This window comes from Falco punctatus (genome assembly GCF_963210335.1).
Source record: "Falco punctatus genome assembly, chromosome: 13".
NCBI lineage: Eukaryota > Metazoa > Chordata > Aves > Falconiformes > Falconidae > Falco > Falco punctatus.
The window spans coordinates 23,136-39,809 of NC_137593.1; the positions used below are offsets into that span (position 1 = coordinate 23,136).

General features: G+C 42.3%; 1 protein-coding gene across 1 annotated transcript; it reads left to right on the forward strand.

Annotated features, from left to right (window-relative positions):
• Nucleotides 1-426: 426 nt before the first annotated feature.
• GYG1 (glycogenin 1) lies at nt 427-16,313 on the forward strand. Its single transcript, XM_080409462.1, is given in 10 exon segments — nt 427-1,149; nt 1,151-1,202; nt 1,205-1,225; nt 4,582-4,717; nt 6,573-6,747; nt 7,150-7,312; nt 11,084-11,210; nt 14,365-14,584; nt 15,231-15,281; nt 15,518-16,313. Coding segments are annotated over 10 exon segments (1,680 nt in total). The 5' UTR covers nt 427-579; the 3' UTR covers nt 15,683-16,313.
• The last annotated feature ends 361 nt before the right edge of the window (nt 16,314-16,674 follow it).

Here is a 16,674-nt window from a genome sequence, read left to right on the forward strand (position 1 = left end):
GACGGGCACAAACTGACACACACGAGGTTCCCTGCGAACATCAGGGAACACTTTGTCGTCATCACTGTGCGGGTGCCCGAGCCCTGGCACGGGCTGCCCGGGGAGGGGATGGAGTCTCCCTCCTTGGAGGCATTCAGAAGCCATCTGGACGTGGTCCTGGGTGAGCAGGGGGCTGGAGATGATGACCTCCAGAGCTCCCTTCCAACCTCAGCCAGTCTGCGATTCTTACCCCTTCAGTTAGGGTATCTTGTATACGTATACCTGTCACTATTTATTTTTAATTGCTTAGTTTTGACTAGTAGGTACAGAGTCACATGGATACCAGAGTCTCAACACTTGTCGTAATGCTTCCAAGAGTGATAAAGAAGAGCACAAGAAACTTACTGGCACCTTTCTTGCATTCCCCAAAAGGTACAGCTGGAACTTCTTCCATGACTGAAATCGAGCCATAAAGAAAGTATCCAAGTATGGGCGTATCTCCCCATCTCACCTGCTGACACACCTCCCCAGAGGTGCCAAGCACTGCCAACAGGACCAGTTACACTGCCTCCAAGACAGTAAGCGTAAGCCTTCAAATGGATGCACTCACCTTGCACCTCTCTCAGGGCCCCTCCTGCCACCCTGCAGTCCCCCTGCAGCGACCACCCCAAACCACCCTTAATGCCGCCTGTGCCAACAGCTTATGTTGAAGCCCAACAGCGATCCCCACCGCATGGGCTGCTGCCTGCACCACGCTCCTTGAGAAAGGGCACCATTCTCCGCTGCCATTTTGAGGCAGCAGCACGGGTGGGTCGGCGGCAGCGGCCCCGCGCTGCGGCCGCTTGGGGACCGGGGCGCCCGTTATGTGCCTACAGCGCCGGGCGCGGCCCTACTCTCGCCTCTTGCGGGGCTCGGCGAGTGCGGCGGCGACGCGCCCGTGCGCCGCTCGGCCGGGGGGGGGCGGGGGGTGTGTGCCCCTCAGGACGCAGACTCGGACCCCGTCGCCGCGCCCCCTGCGCGGGCCCACGGAGGGCCGAAGGAGGGATAACGTGCCACCGCCGCGGGAGACCATGGCGGAGACCCCGCCCCGCGGCGACGCGGGGATTCCTCAGGGCGGGGCCTCCGCCTCCGGCCAAAGACGCGTCGCGCGTGGCCCCGCCCCTATATAAGCGGCGGCCTTGGCGTAGCCCCGCGAGCGCGGCCGCCGCCTCTGTCCCAGCCGTTCCCGGATCTGGCACGATGGCAGGTCAGTGGTGCGGCCGCACCCCCCCGCGGTTGTCGACACGGGCGCCGCGACTCGCGCGGGCCGCTGGCGGCGCGGGCTGTGCTAGCGGGGCCGGGCCGGCGCGGGGCGGGCGGGCGGACTGCGTCCGCGCCTATTTTTAGGTGCTGGTCCCTGCCAGCGGCCGGCTCCAGGGCGTGCTGCGGGGGCGGGGGACTGGGGACTGGGGACTGGCTTACTCCGCGCCCCTGCACGGCTCCACGGGACGGCGGCGGCGCAGCCTTGTCCCCCGCCGCGGTACCCGCCCCAGAGCCCAGCCCCGTAACGGGAGGGATGCGGCCAGCGTGGCGGAGGGCAGGAGGGGCCGAGGAGGCCGCCGCAGGGCCGCAGCGCTCGCGGGAGCAAGCCCAGCCCTCTCCTGATGCGCTGAAGGGAGCGTGTGACTTGGGTGCGTTTTGGCTCTTGCCAGCGAGCAGTCCCGTAGCACCCCTCCAAGCGCGCCCGGCTTCTTTCTGCCAGGTTTTTTTCCCCGATTCTTACCTGAAGCTGTCGGCAGAGTCGGTTTTGCTTTCAGATCTGGAAGGCTGCGAGAAGCCTGGTGCTCAGGCTCCTGATGCGCATTCCTCCTCTTCATTTGAGGCTCTTACCTCTTTAGAAATCCTGTATGCCAAAAAAAAAAAAAAATAAAAAAAAATCAGATGCACCTACCTCAAAGAACAGGGGAGTAGGCAGATACTTAGGAACTCAGCCTGTGCCTAGGAAAATGCTTCTGTGGCAGGCTTAAAACATATGGGGCAAGCACTTGAGTCCCCTCCTGCTGCTGTCAGATGCAAGACTGAACCACTAGTCACGCTTCTAGGATGCTCTTAGGTGGGTGAGGGCTGGCGCAGAGTCCTGCATACAGATACTACCGCCTATGAACTGGGCAGCCAAAGGTGTCTGTGAAGTAGCTTGGTTTTGCCTGGATTAATTGATTACAAAGCTGTGAAACTGTCTTGCATTCTCTGTGTGTTTGCAGCCACACTATTACTAATAGTTAGCCTGTTTTGGGTGTAACAGTGACTGCAGCGTGAACATAAGGTACTATCTTTGTATGTAAGTCTATGTATATAAGGAAGAAATGTCTACAGAGAACAGGGAAGAGGGAGGGGGTGGGAAGGGAGACCCACACAACCAAAATACTTGTAGTTTAGGAAGAATGGACTAGTCTCTTGGAGATGTAACTTCCATATTAAGCAGCAACTGGTCTTGTCTGAGTTGTAGTATGGACTCATACATGGCATGTCTGAATGTACTTGTGAACATACTTCAGAGAAGCCATGAAATACAGGACAGTTTATTAAAAACTTTGGAAAGCTGTACTGACTTTGATGTTCTACAAGTTGCCGGTATCCTCCTCTTGTCAAGCTGTCATAACATTTCCTACTGCAATTGGGATGTTATAAGGGGCTTCATAGCCTTATGCTATCATTAACTTGACTTTATTTTTCCCAAGACCTTTGTGTGTGAATACTCAGTTTCAGTAAGATGAGGAGACATGGTAGAAATATACCTGCCAGCAGGTCAGTGAAAAAGATGAGTCTTTCAGTGTCAAGGTCACTGTAAGAATCAGTCTTATACTGCTGGGGAAAAAAAACAACATGAATGTCGTTCGGCACAATCCACTTTGCACTGGATTTTTAGTGAGCTGTCTGTTAGCACAGAGTGGCAGACCTCTATGTATTGAGTAGTTCAGGACTAACGGGCAAATTAAATAATGGAAAATGCTGCCCTATTAGGAGGATGCTCACACCACTTGAAATGCTACATACTTGCCACTTGTAAAGCTTCAAAGAAATGCAAAATTGTTCTGTAGATTTGCTGAATTACATGAACTGTCACAAATTGGTAGATAAAGTAAATTAGAAAGGGAAAAAAAATCTTTATTCCTGGTATTGTAGAAGCTTCTCTGAACTTTGTAATTGACCACTATAATCTAAATCCCTTGGGACTAGTTGGTTTTGCTGCTAAGCAAAATAGAAGGTTTTGTAGCTGGTCTGTAGAGCTTGCAAATGAGGTTTGCAGAGCTTATAGAAAATTATGGTACGTGACTTTCTGTTGTCAACTGTTAAGATGGTGTTAAGTTAAAACGATATTGATTATGGCTGTCTCATGAGTTGAGGAGTTATACCAAACAACTATCTCTAAAAGTAGAGTCCTATTTTAATCTTACTGCTAGACTTGATAGTAAGCCTTTAAATGCCCAGACCCTCCACTCTCAATCCTGACCTAATCTAGTTAACAAATTCTGTAAAGAAGATAAATCCCAGTTGCTAAAATAAACTTGAATGTGATAATCTACTCTTGAAATTCTTAGGAATAAAGTGCTTCGTTGATGGTGTCAAAAATGGTTTTTGGCATTGAAAAGGGCACGCTTCTTCACAAAGCTCCGTAGCTTGGGGAAGAGGTCTACATGATAGTAGTTAACAGTGAACTGAAGAAGCTTAGAACTTTGTCTTGTCCCACCCAGGCAGCTTAAAACATGACAATTGAAAGAATGCAAATCTTGTATTATATGGGCTCAATAAGCAGTATATGGCAAAGTGATCCATCTTAATCTATTTTTAAGATACAGCTGGAGCAGAAGATTATACTTAATAGTAACAATCTGAATTTATCTCTTTTTGCTTGAGCAAGAACTGTTGCTGCAAGTCTTGAATTGCTTATCATATTACTGGTTGCTTCCCATTTAAAGCTTGCATTCTTGTGATAGAGCTGCAACCATGGATTGCAGAACAACTCATCTGCAAAATCCTGAGCTAGCAAAACTTAATACAGTTGTCCAAGATCTAATTCAATCCTTATTTATGTTTGAAAATGAAACCTAACTTTCACACTGCCCTAGCTTCAGGGTTGAAAACTGAACCTAGAGTAATTCTACAAAACTCTACTGTTACCAACTTCAGACCAAATGCAAGCTCACTGACTTCCAACATTTGTAGTTTTAAAGTAATGTATTAATGGCCAAAATAAAGCTCTTTAGACCATTTTGATTGTCTTTAACATTTGGCACAACTGACTTAACCTGTGGGCAAACTGGAACTGGTTTTCTCTTGCAACAGTCTTGATCTTCTTTTATGTTTTTTTTACCTGCATTTTGCCATGTGTAGAGATACTAAGTATATACATATATATATAAATATATATATATATATCAAGTATATATCTGTGCAGGTATAATCTGCTTCATTCAGCCATGCAGACAGGCCCAATATGCAGAGTTAAAGGGCACATCTTTGAGGTCTCACAGCATGATTACCTAATGATACTAGGTTTCTAGCATATCTGTCTCAGAATAAAGTAGTACATCATGCTAACTTGACCAAGTTAATTTCTTCCAGACCAGTCTTTTGTGACTCTAGCCACAAATGACTCCTATGTGAAAGGAGCACTGGTACTTGGTTCATCCTTGCAACAGTACAGAACAACAAGGAAGCTGACTGCACTCATAACTCCTCAGGTCTCAGATCTTATGAGGTAAGGTCACTTATATACATCAAACTGTCATGGTTCCTGCTGATGTGAAGGTTGAAAAATGGAAGTTAAATTCCTTAATAGTAACCTTCCAGAGTTCTGGAAGCTTAACAGCTAAGCTTAGCAGAATTCAACTTATACAATCTGGAATTCTGTAAGTTCTTCAAGCACGAAACTGTTTGGGGTTTGTTGTTTTCCTCCATATGATGAGTTAACAAATGCTTTGTGCTTAGAGCACTAAACTGTGACTTGATACTGATATTTCAACTGGATCATTGTTCTTTCATAGTGCTGCTCAGAACTGTCCATCAATACGATATTGCCTGTGTGTTCATTAGCACTGTGTGCACGCATGTGGAGCTGGGAGTAGGGGATTGGTATTTATTTGTTGTATTCCTGATTGAGATAATGTAACATATTATAGCTGTCTTGAAATCTAGCAGACACTTCAATTTTATCATGAGAGAAGAGGCATCGAAGGAGGTCATCACAGTACCACAAATGAAATTAACAGGCAACTGCATCCCACAGCCTCTCTAGAGTAGTCTCAGTGTGGAGCAGACTGGGTGCTCTTTCTTCATGTAAGAGAGTGGAAAAAAAAGCCACCACCAGTTAACTTCATAGCTACATGAACTATAGCTGATGGGTCAAGATTCTGTACATGGGGAAGTTCTTCTGAAAAGATCTCTGAATTCATAGAGACAGTAGAGAAGTGGCTCAAGAATAAATGGGGTGACTCTCCTTGGGATCTCTTGGTAGCTAAACAGCCTTATCAGTATAAAGATGTTACATATAGGAACATTCATCCTAGCCTACTAGGTGAGTGTGCTCTTTTCAGTATTAATCATAAATGCGCTCATGTGCTAGTGCAAGCTAGTACTGTGCCCTTGGACCAGCAATACCTTACCTACCTAGTAGTGTTACTGGAACTTGCATTTCTCGCTCTGTATCCACTAGCAAGGTATTCCTTAAGTTGAAGAAGCAATTGTACATACCAAACTGTCAGTATAAAAACAACCTTGCAAAGCAGAGATCTAAAACTCATTTACAAGCTCTGTGGCTCCAATTGTACTGATAATTGATGAGCATTCATGATGCACTGTGGAATAGTGAGACTTTACAGATGCTTCATATTTCAAGCAGCATGAACTCCTTAACCTCTCTTGAACTAATGGTAATGCTTTACTCTGACAGTAAAGCAAAGGTTGGATATCTGCCACAAAATTTCACTACACTGTTTGGAAGCTTGTCACCCTTAGGTGAACATGATACTGGGTCAAAACACTGCTGTGCCCACAGCTGTGACTAAGTGAGTCTTTAGAACTTTATTGGGATAAAGAAATTTTTATCAACTGGGACTAGTCAGATGTCCATAACAGTCACAAATCCAGAACAGTGTTGTAATAACTATTGCACAAACAGATGTTTCAGCTGTTAAGGATTCAGCTACTGCTCTGCTCAAGCTATTCTAACAGCTTCCCATTTTCTTAATTTCCTGCTCAAAGTAGACTGTTAACTTGCCAAAAATCAAAGTCTTGCTGAAAAAAAGCTCTGTGGAAAGTTGGTACTATGTAGCCATGACCTACTGGACTTGGTAGCAATATCAACTTAAACCCCTGTTTATGGAAGAAAAAAACCCCAAACTTATTTGTTCCCCAAAATGTGCCCATTACAAACTAGAAGTCTCAAGGCAAACAAGCATACTTGTGCATTCTCACACAACCAGTCAGCTGGTACTGATGGCATAAGAAATACTGCCAGGTTTCCCCTTACTCTGGTTCTCTTGATGGAATCTGTCATGTGGTCTGGTGCTGGAATAACAGAAGAACTAAATCTTGCAAATTGACTCTTTCCCCAGGAGAGTGCTGGAAAAAGTCTTTGATGAAGTCATATTGGTAAATGTCTTGGATAGTGGGGATTCAGCACACTTGGCATTAATGAAGAGACCTGAGCTGGGTGTCACATTAACAAAGCTTCACTGCTGGGAACTAACGCAGTTTTCAAAATGTGTTTTCATGGATGCAGACACAATGGTAAGTGGTCATGTCTCATGATACCTCTTATTGACCTGGTATGGAGGTTGTTGGATTTTTTTCTGTGGGTTGTTTTTGGTTTTGTTGTTTGGGGTTTTTTTGGGGGGGAGTTGGTGTTGGGGGCTTTTTTTGTTGTTTCTTTGGGGTTTTTGAGAGGAGGGGTAATAGAGGTCTTTCTGTTATTTGGACTAGTAACTCTAAAAATGTATGTGCCTTTTTATCTAAATTAACTATAAAGTAGTTTATCTCCATGGGGACTATCTCCATAAAGCACTGTCTTCTATAAGACAAGAGCATCAAGCATTTCACGTCTTAAGGTGGATGTCAAAATCCATTAAAACATGATACCCCAATTCATAACCTAAAAACCAGAAAACAATTTTTTTACCCCCTTACAACTAGGTTTTGTCAAATATCGATGAGCTTTTTGAGAGAGAAGAGCTGTCTGCAGCACCAGATCCAGGCTGGCCTGACTGTTTTAATTCAGGAGTTTTTGTTTACCGACCTTCCATTGAAACATACAATCAGCTGTTACAGTTTGCCACAGAGAAAGGCAGCTTTGATGGTATGTATTAGCTTGTATTGTAAGTTAGACCAAGATGGTAACAGTGGTTGGGATGGCTCAGTGACTACATATGTGACATGGGGACTGTATGCTAGAATTCTGAACTCAGTGTAACTACACAGAAATCCTATCCTTCTCACAACAGAGGCTATGGTTACAAAATACATAGTAAAACTGCTTTTTTCAGACTTCATTAAATAAACCTAAGAGTTTGGCCTCCAAACTAGCAGCTGTAACAATTAGCAACATAGAAATCATGTAACAAGAAATCTTAAGGTGTAGCAAGCATAGTGCCTGCATTAGCAAATGAAAGTGCAATACTGTGCTTCATGCATTCCTAACAAGGCTTGAATGTTGTAGCTCAGGTTGCTGTGGAAAAAAACAGTAGTGATCAATGTGAGTGCAGCTTCAGAGAAACAACCATTTGGAGATGCAACTATGTCTTCATATGCTATGTGATAGCTTCCTGTCATTATAGGGTGGTGACTGTCTTTTTCCCATTATAAAGTACCTGCAGCCTTGGCTGCTTCCCACTACAGGTCACTTGAGATTGGCTGCTGCTGTGCCAGATTTAAGCTTGAGAAGCCAAGTTCTGCAGTCCTGCAAGTCCCCTGAATCTGATACCATTGCAGTAAATGCACGTTGCTTGAAGACTGCTATAGTTAAAGGCTTCTGAATGACTATTACTGTCTGCCGTCACAAAACTTCATTATGTAACTACTGTGGTACAAAACAAAGTCTAACAGAAAAAGCTACAGAAAACTATCTAAGACCATAAAATGGAACTATTAATAGAAAGTTATCAGCCAGTCTGTTGACTTATTTTATCAGTAGCTTGTAAAAATTAAAAATTCTAGATGTCACTCCTAGTCTGCAGAATAATCCCTGTTACTGTGTGGACTCCTATAGAACATTAGTTGCAGTTGGATGCTTAATGCTACTGTATGAATCAACTAGTGAAAATGAGTACTGGAATGTCAGTAGCAAGGTACAGACAGACCATTACAAGGTAGTAGTTGATAGCTCCGGGAGTGTTCTCAGATGTTGGGTGTAGATTGGTCACCAGCAAAAAGCTGTCTGTAGCACAGTACTGAATTTTTGTATTAAAAAAACAAACAACAGCACAACAACAAACCAAACAACCAAACAAACCCACATCTTTGTGCAAATTGGCTGTTGAGTAGCTCCAGGAACATCTAAGACTTGCTGACTGTCTACTCTGAGCTTTGTGCTTGACTGCTAGCACACCCCATCTTCTCTAAGGCCCCTGCCAATTAAAAGAATAGAACTGTTTCCACAATATACTTGCTGACTTGAAAGCTGAAGCCACACAATGGTGAAACTTCCTCAGTATCCTAAACATGAAGGAATCGTTGCTCTTAACAGCAAAAATGGTGGGTTAATGGTTTAGGTAGAAAATTTTTAGAACTGTAATTTGTATTCATTTTTAAAATGTATTCAGTTTTTATTAAATGATAGCACTGATCTGAGTAATGAGACCATGGAGACTTACACTACCTGCGTAAGCTGCCGCTGAGCTCATGAACTTGGTGGGGAGAAATGGGATTTAAATGTAAATTGATCTAATCAGTAATAAAAGTTCCCAGGAAGTGCTATGAGAAACACCTGTGAAGGGTCACCGCCCTTAATAGGGCAGATGGGGATGCAAACTTGACATGCTACCAAGCTATGCATAATTGAAGTCAACTCTTAAGCACCCCATCTGCAGTAGCAGCAACTAGGGAACGCAAGACTTTGCAGGGTATTTTATAACAGTAGACGGGCATCTTTTGTAATGCTGTTGTCCAGAAAAAAACAGATAGAACGATGGCTACTTACGTAGCAACTGCTTTGTCTATTTGAACTTTACCTTTCTAGATAATAAGGAGTATGTCACACAATAATTCTAGATACCATTTACTAGTGGAGAGGAAAATGTTTTTTGGTTTTGGAAGAAACCTGTTAGTAATGATACCTCAAGAATGTTGCTACTGCTTTGACAATCCTCTGGCTTTTTAGCCTGCTATCTAAAATGGTTGCTTTTACATGTAAGGATATAATGCAGCAAGACTCTATCTGTAGATGCGTAGCTAATACAGGTACTGCCTGATTCTTTCCCCTTATGTCTAAGGTGCATTTAGCAACAAGACTACTGTTGGAAATCTGAACTAGGACAGATAAATGCTCCTTTCAGTAGCTGCTTTGGCACAAATGCATGCAATCTGAAAAAAAAAGCCGAGTCTGTAAAACAGTCTGCATGAAAGTCCTGTAGAGTAAGTGAAATATGTTGTTGCTGCCCTTTCAGTTATGAGCTATCTGTTCTGAGACGGCATCCCAATATTTTAGATGATCTTACTGTTAACAGATTCTTAACACGCTGTTAAGTTAGAAGTAAAAATGAAACATAGCTGTGTAAAGACTTGTTTGGTTTCTCTGACTCTGTTCTCTTGTGATGGGCACAACTTCTGCAGAAGTGCTTTCCTTTCTTTATGGGTCAGGAGGCAGGTCAGAGGTTTGAAATTACTGGACTGAGTCCCTAGGCAACGTCTCAGTCTGCAATCTGCATGTATACTGACAGCTGGCACAGGATACTTAGAATTTATATTTGTTGGTGTACTACCTGTACATCTAAGTTTATGCCCACTGTCTAGATACTTCTGCCCCAACAGCAGTGAGGACGTATACCTTAGTACTGCCCTAAATCAAATCATGGGCCAATTAAAAAAAAAAAAAAACAAAAACCAAAACAAACCTTTCCTGAGTCAGCAGGGACTGAGTGCTTTAGACAAGTAAAGATTAAAGCACTGTCTCTTCTAAGCTGCCCATTTACCTACTCTTTAGCAAATTCAGTTACAGGTGAAGGGAAGACAGCAAATGAAAGCCGAGGGCCTCCCTTTAATCTGTTTCATAAGATGAACTACCAGCACTTGAAGACTAAGTGTATTCACTGCAATAAAGAATAAATGGATATAAATAAGTAGTTTTTACTTCTAAGTAGAGACGTTTATCAGCTGCTGATAAACTAGTCTGCTTTGGCCCAGAGGCAATATATTTTTTATTTTTTATTTTTTTTAGCTACTCTAGTACTGGCATACCAAACAACTTCACGCTCATTTGACTTGATTGCAACCTCTACTTGCAAACTAAGATGTGACCTCTCCCAGCATGGTAGGTCTAGTCAGCAGCTTTTTAGTATAGAACTAGGAACACCTACTGCCCATCAAGAGATTTAATGAAGTTTTACTAGGGTAGTCGCAGACTGAATGTGCTTTCCTTACCAGATCACAGTGCAGGTAGATGCATCCAGGACTGCTGGTCTAACAGACAACTTTATATCCTAACTAACTCTGGTGTTGAGATGTTGGTTGTGCATCTGTAAGCATAAGAAATGAAACCAGCTGTTGACATTTGATCTTCTGAGCTACAACTTTCCTGAGGCTGAACAGTACTCAGTTGTCCAAGTGCTGGTTTTTGCTGCCTTACTTACAGCTCAAACTTAAGCTGTCAAAGAAACTGAAAGGCAGGTTTTGTGAGCAGCTTGCTATCTTTTAGCAAAAGTAACCCCACACATAACATCTTTTTCATTCTCTGCTTTTTTTTGATTTTTCAAAGACTGGAAGGTTTACAGGGTTATTCACAAATAGAAATCTAGGGCTCTGTGCCAAACTACTGGACATGACAACTGCTTACCAACCTTAATTAGTGAAGTGATAAAAAAGATCCTAAAACAGCTATCTGATACTTGTAGCCTATTAATGCTTTCTCTTTCAGGTGCAGATCAGGGGTTATTAAACACCTTCTTCAGCAGCTGGGCAACAACAGATATAAGCAAACATCTACCATTTATTTATAATTTGAGCAGCACTTCTGTATATTCCTACCTTCCAGCATTTAAAGCGTAAGTTCAAAATTCTAAGATGACTTTCAGAGCTTATATAAACTTTGTAACAGAACGAACAGGCACAATGTGAACTTACACAGTTTCTCTAAAGGGAGACCATTACTGCCACTAAAAGAACGTGTAACAGTTTCCCCTCTTAAAAAAAAAGGCTGAATTAATACTAAGTGAATCATCTCATGATAAAGGCAGAGGGAAAGCTGCATCTGTAGCTTCAACCACTCATCCCTGGTGGTAATGCTGAAGTTGATTTAGAGTAAGTACATTTGACAGATCACCTGTGAAAGGAAGAACCACTCCTCCAGTATGGGATAGTGTTTATTACAGCTTTAACCAGAGGCGGCAAAGTAGCTCTTGAATGGCTTGAGCTGAACTTCAGTACGTAGTACCACCAGTACACTGTAGGCTCCCACCTACATAACTTGCCTTTTCCTCACTCAAATTACTTAGGGTATTTCACAACCAGTAGTTATGGTCCATCTAATCAACCTGTACCATTCAAATAAACAAGCCTTGTTCACCAGGTTTAAAGCTAGAATTCTTTCCCCACAGTCTTTCTAGATAGCAAGATGGAACAAAGTCTACAGCCAACCACCATTCCATTACATGTTTCCTGTATAAGGAAAATGGCTGTATCTTCCCTAGCTAGCAGTGTGAGATGTGAGTAAACTGTATGTCAGTGGCAGGGTATACTAAACAAGGAGGTGAGGGAAGCATGGAAAGCTGAAATGTTACACAGAAATTCTTATTCGTTAAGAGCTGCAGAAGTTGGGGGCGGGGAGGTGGGGGAAGGGGAAGTACCAATTGCATAAAACCAATCTGATCTCTGAATGACATCAGGTTACTAGCGTCTAAAGCAGCGGCTAGCATAAGCAGGACAGTTGCTGGCTCAAGATGGAACTATGTCTTGTGATCAGAATACCATTTTAAATCCTGTCATGCTAAAAGTGGAACATTTATTTAAAGAAATACATGCTAGCCTAAAAATGACTGAGTAGTTGGATAGCATTTGATAAGCTAACATCTATTGTAAAGTATATTCTCCTTCCATGGCCGCCTGGTTGTTAGTTACATGACCTTACATTTACAAATGACCTTGTTGCCACAGAAGAGTAATTAGATCTGGAGACTCTTGACAAAAATTCCATTTAACTGACTGAATCAATTGCCTAACTGAATTCAGCAGACCTTCAGAAGCAGAATGCTAGAAGTGCAGCCCTTTTAAGTAGAATGCCCTGCTCAGTAGGTGAAACAATTCCCCTTGGTTAGATCAGCAGCTATACTCCTGATAATCAGCAGTTGGAATAAAGTGAAATTTAAACCTACTGACATCAATAGCTAAGTTTTTCACAGCTTTGTACAGCGAGACTAGATTTCACAGCAGTCTCAGTAATCCTTTTTCCAAAGGAAAATGCCAATTCATGACAAATGCTCTCTAACTTCAAAACATTGATGAAGGACTTTTCTGGGAGATGGGGAAAGACAGATTAGTTGCTGAGGCCAGTGTGGACATAAAGCTTCCTGACAGTTGAGCTTAAATGTCAAAAGGAAGTATTGCAGATGTAGAAAGTATCTAGAAAGCATATACTGAAAACACTGTAGAAGCTTGGCATCTGCCAACTGTTTTACAGGTCTTAAGTGGACAGAATACTAACAATACAATTCTCCATTTGCAGCAAGTGTAACATAACACTTCTTAGGCATTCTCTGGTTTAAATAGCCTTGCTTTTTAAACAATGACCAACTTTCCTCAGAACAGCAGCAGCCTAAGATGAAGCAAACTCAGGCTGTAAGTAGTGCTGTGACAGTTAATAAAACTAAGGAAGTCTTCTTACGCCAAATCTTGACATACAGAGTTTAAAGTTAAAGCCCAGGAACTGACCTTGTGAAGACAGATTTTTTTTGCCTTTAGGGCAAATACTTGGCCTTTTTCACACATGCATCTGTTTTCATTCTGCAATAAAATCAGTTGTGGTTAAAACACTGAATGTGAATATTGAAATAGTCAAGGATTTTACAATAGTGCAAAAAACCCCCGCCCAAATGTATACTGCCTTGTTTTGAATATTCCAAAGTTTTGAAACACACCTGCATTGTCTCTGTATGTAAAGCTACTTAAACAGCTGGATCCTGGTCAGAATGACCAAGGTGTGCTTAACCAATGCAGACAAACTTGTTTGGCATTATTATCTATTTTAATCATATTACATTAAGAAGAAATCATAACGTGACACAAACTGAACTAGGTGAGGCAGTCACTGTTACCAGAGAGGCTGGTATTGCTTCTTCACAAAACTGACTGAAGCTGAACTTTAGTTCTGGGACCATCGAAAACTGGGATGAATGCCGTCTCTTCCAGCGTCAGGTTCTTTACTTTCAGAAGGGTTACATCTCATCTGCAGTCTTAATGCAGAAGAACATACTGGTAACATTTGGGACAAAGCTAGAAGCCCATGTTGAAAATTGAGTTAAAATAGTTTCAAAAGGAAACAAACAAAGCCCCACCACCCCCACAAAACCCACCGAGGCTATTTAGAAAATAATGGTTAGTTGTCTAGCAAGACCCTGCTGCACCAAGATCAAAAGTCCTCTGAAATGCCTAGTTTATACAAAGCTAGTATTTTTGCAGGGACACAGTTTTTCTGCAGCAGGGCCTTCCAATAATCCTTTTTTATAAGGCTGTAAACTAAAAGGGTAACTCTTATTAACACTGACCCTTCTCTACACAATGCTTGTAATCCCTCACTATCTGGATCACTGACTTTGGAGTAGAATCTTTTTCACTTTTAAAACCAGTTCCGATTGCAATGGCTGCTTGAGACTGCTATCTCCTGAGCTATGGACATCATTCTTCGTAATGACTTGAGTTGGCTGTAAGTACTAAAATAGCCCAGACCATTAGGTTTTGGCTGTATTCCGAGTAGTGTAACATAGAATTCTGTTTGCGTTTTTTCTGTTGTGTAGAAATGCTTTCAGTCCCAGTAGGCATTGGCAGTTTGATCATTTAGTGTTTAGCCTCCTTAATATATTCATATTTTTATTTTCTGGACAGCTACAGAAACTGCAGGTTAAAAACAGCCATGTCTGCCAGTCAAAGCTCTTGTTTTCTAGACGCCTGCTCAAACTGCAGATTCTGACTTCTTCTGTCCAACAGGTTTGGTGCAAATACTAAAGTGGTGCATTTCCTGGGAAGCACAAAGCCATGGAACTATACGTATGACTCCAGAACAAAAAGCATAAAAGGCAACATGGATGCCCCTAAAATAGTTCACCCAGAATTCCTCAACATGTGGTGGGATACCTATATAGCTGATGTTTTGCCATTACTAGAACAGCATGGAATTGTTAATGACATTACTACAGGTGTAAACATGGTACGTGTTTTAATGTTCTTGTACAAACTACCGAAGTATGGATGATAGGTTCTTTACCATTGCACTAATTTCCCTTCCCTCCGTCCAACTCAAAGCATGGAGTTTGTGGGATGCAGGGTTTTTTGGTTTTGTTCTTTTAAGCTTAGAATAAATAACACTACAAAAGAGAAGCATGGTATAGTGGTCTGGAACATAGCTGTCTGCTTGCCTAAAACGAGCTATGTAAGTAGCTAACGGTGCACCAGAAATCATACTGTACTAACTTCTTTAATATGTACAGAGAAGGGCCCTAACTCTTAATGTGTTGCAGCTAATAAGGTTCTCAAGCAGAGGAACTCCAGCATGCAGTCTGTACATACAGATCTTGCATGGTGAAATAAATCTAGGTAAGCCTAGGATAACTAGAGAATGAGTACTTACGTAGACTAGCAGTGATGAGTCCCAATACCTATCAAAGCCAAAGTAGTGCTTCCAACTCTAGTTCTCATTCAGAGAGCTTAGCAGCATGCCATCTGCAGACTTTATAGTCTTAGCTTAGTACATCGGCCAGTTTAAGTTCTCAACCTTTCTAAGACCAAAGTTACTGATCTCTTTAAGATGTGCTTTCTCCTGATAATCTTGCATCTTTCTACTGAACTATTTGCAGCTATCGGGCTTGGTCTATACTCTGGCTTTCTCTTGTGGCTTCTGTAGAGAGGTATGAAGAACTTAAACATTATGTTTTTGGTCCCATCCCCCCCGCTCCTCCCTGCTAATTCTGTAACTCTGCTTTGTTGTTTTGCTAGGAAAGCTGCACAATCCCTGCCCATTGCCAATGCTTGCTGCTGCGCATGAGAGCATCTACTTCATTGTCCCATTTTACGGCCCATTTTACTTGCTCACTTTAGCTATGCAAAGTATTTATGTATGTTTTTACTCTGCCTTTTCTTCTAGGCAGAGGTTACAGAGGCAGTGTCCCACATATCAGTATCAGCGCCAGTATTACCAACTGTATCTTCAGAGGAACGCAAGGAACGGTGGGAACAGGGCCAAGCTGACTATATGGGAGTGGATTCCTTCGACAACATCAAGAAGAAACTTGATACCTACCTTCAGTAGAAATGCCTGTCTCAAACAGTGGTGATGCAAGGACTTGTTCCAGAACTAACAGCTAGAAAGGTGTAGATGGTGGTCAGTTACACTTGCTAGTAGCTTGATGAAAAACTTCTTGGCTGAAGGCCTCTGCAGTGCTACAGAAGAAGACTGAGCAAAAGCTAGGAAGCAGAATTCCTTGGGCCACCTATTACTGCCCAAATTCCAATTCTCCCTACTAGATAAAACCAGGTATTTTCAGCTTAAATTTTCTTCTGTTGCGATCAATTGGCTCAACATATTCCTTGAAACTGGGTTTGTTACCTCACCTCATTAAGGTGATTAGCATTGATTCCTTTGCTTGCTGTTTTAGATGTAAAATCTAATTCATGGGATTGCTCATACACTAGAGTGGTAGCCATTCTGCTTTACCATAAATGTTTTCATGACACTGGGACACATACAGATGTAACAGTAATAGCACTGCTTTGCTCTTACAGTCACAATTGCACTGAAGTTTTGACCAGGTTCTTACGCACAGTGCCTACAGCATGGCAGAATGCATTTTTCAGTTCTGTATACTACGGGACTAGTAAACCAAGTTTTATCTTTTACTTGCAATGTTGCACTTGATACAAAAATAAAAAGTTGTCATGCATTTCTGGCTTCCCTAAACTCTCAAGCAATTAACAAAAAAAAAAAAAGGGAGCTCTGAAGCAGTCTAAAATACTCAAAAGGTATAATCTTTAGGCTTTGCTAATGTTACTCTAGCTATCATTAACAAATGTCCAGCTTTTAGTTCTGTAATTATTTACAGGTTATATAGTCATTTGTCAGGGAGCTCTATAGGGCCAGTCGCCTTTATTAGCTTGCCTAATTATAGACAGGGCAGTGGAGGAAGTACCTGCTGTGAAGCTACTAACATAAGCAACACGAAGCTTGGGAAAAGGGCATCTTTCTTTCGGTGACCAAAGAAAGATCATCCCTAATGCAAGCAGTGTACACTGTGAACTTGTTTT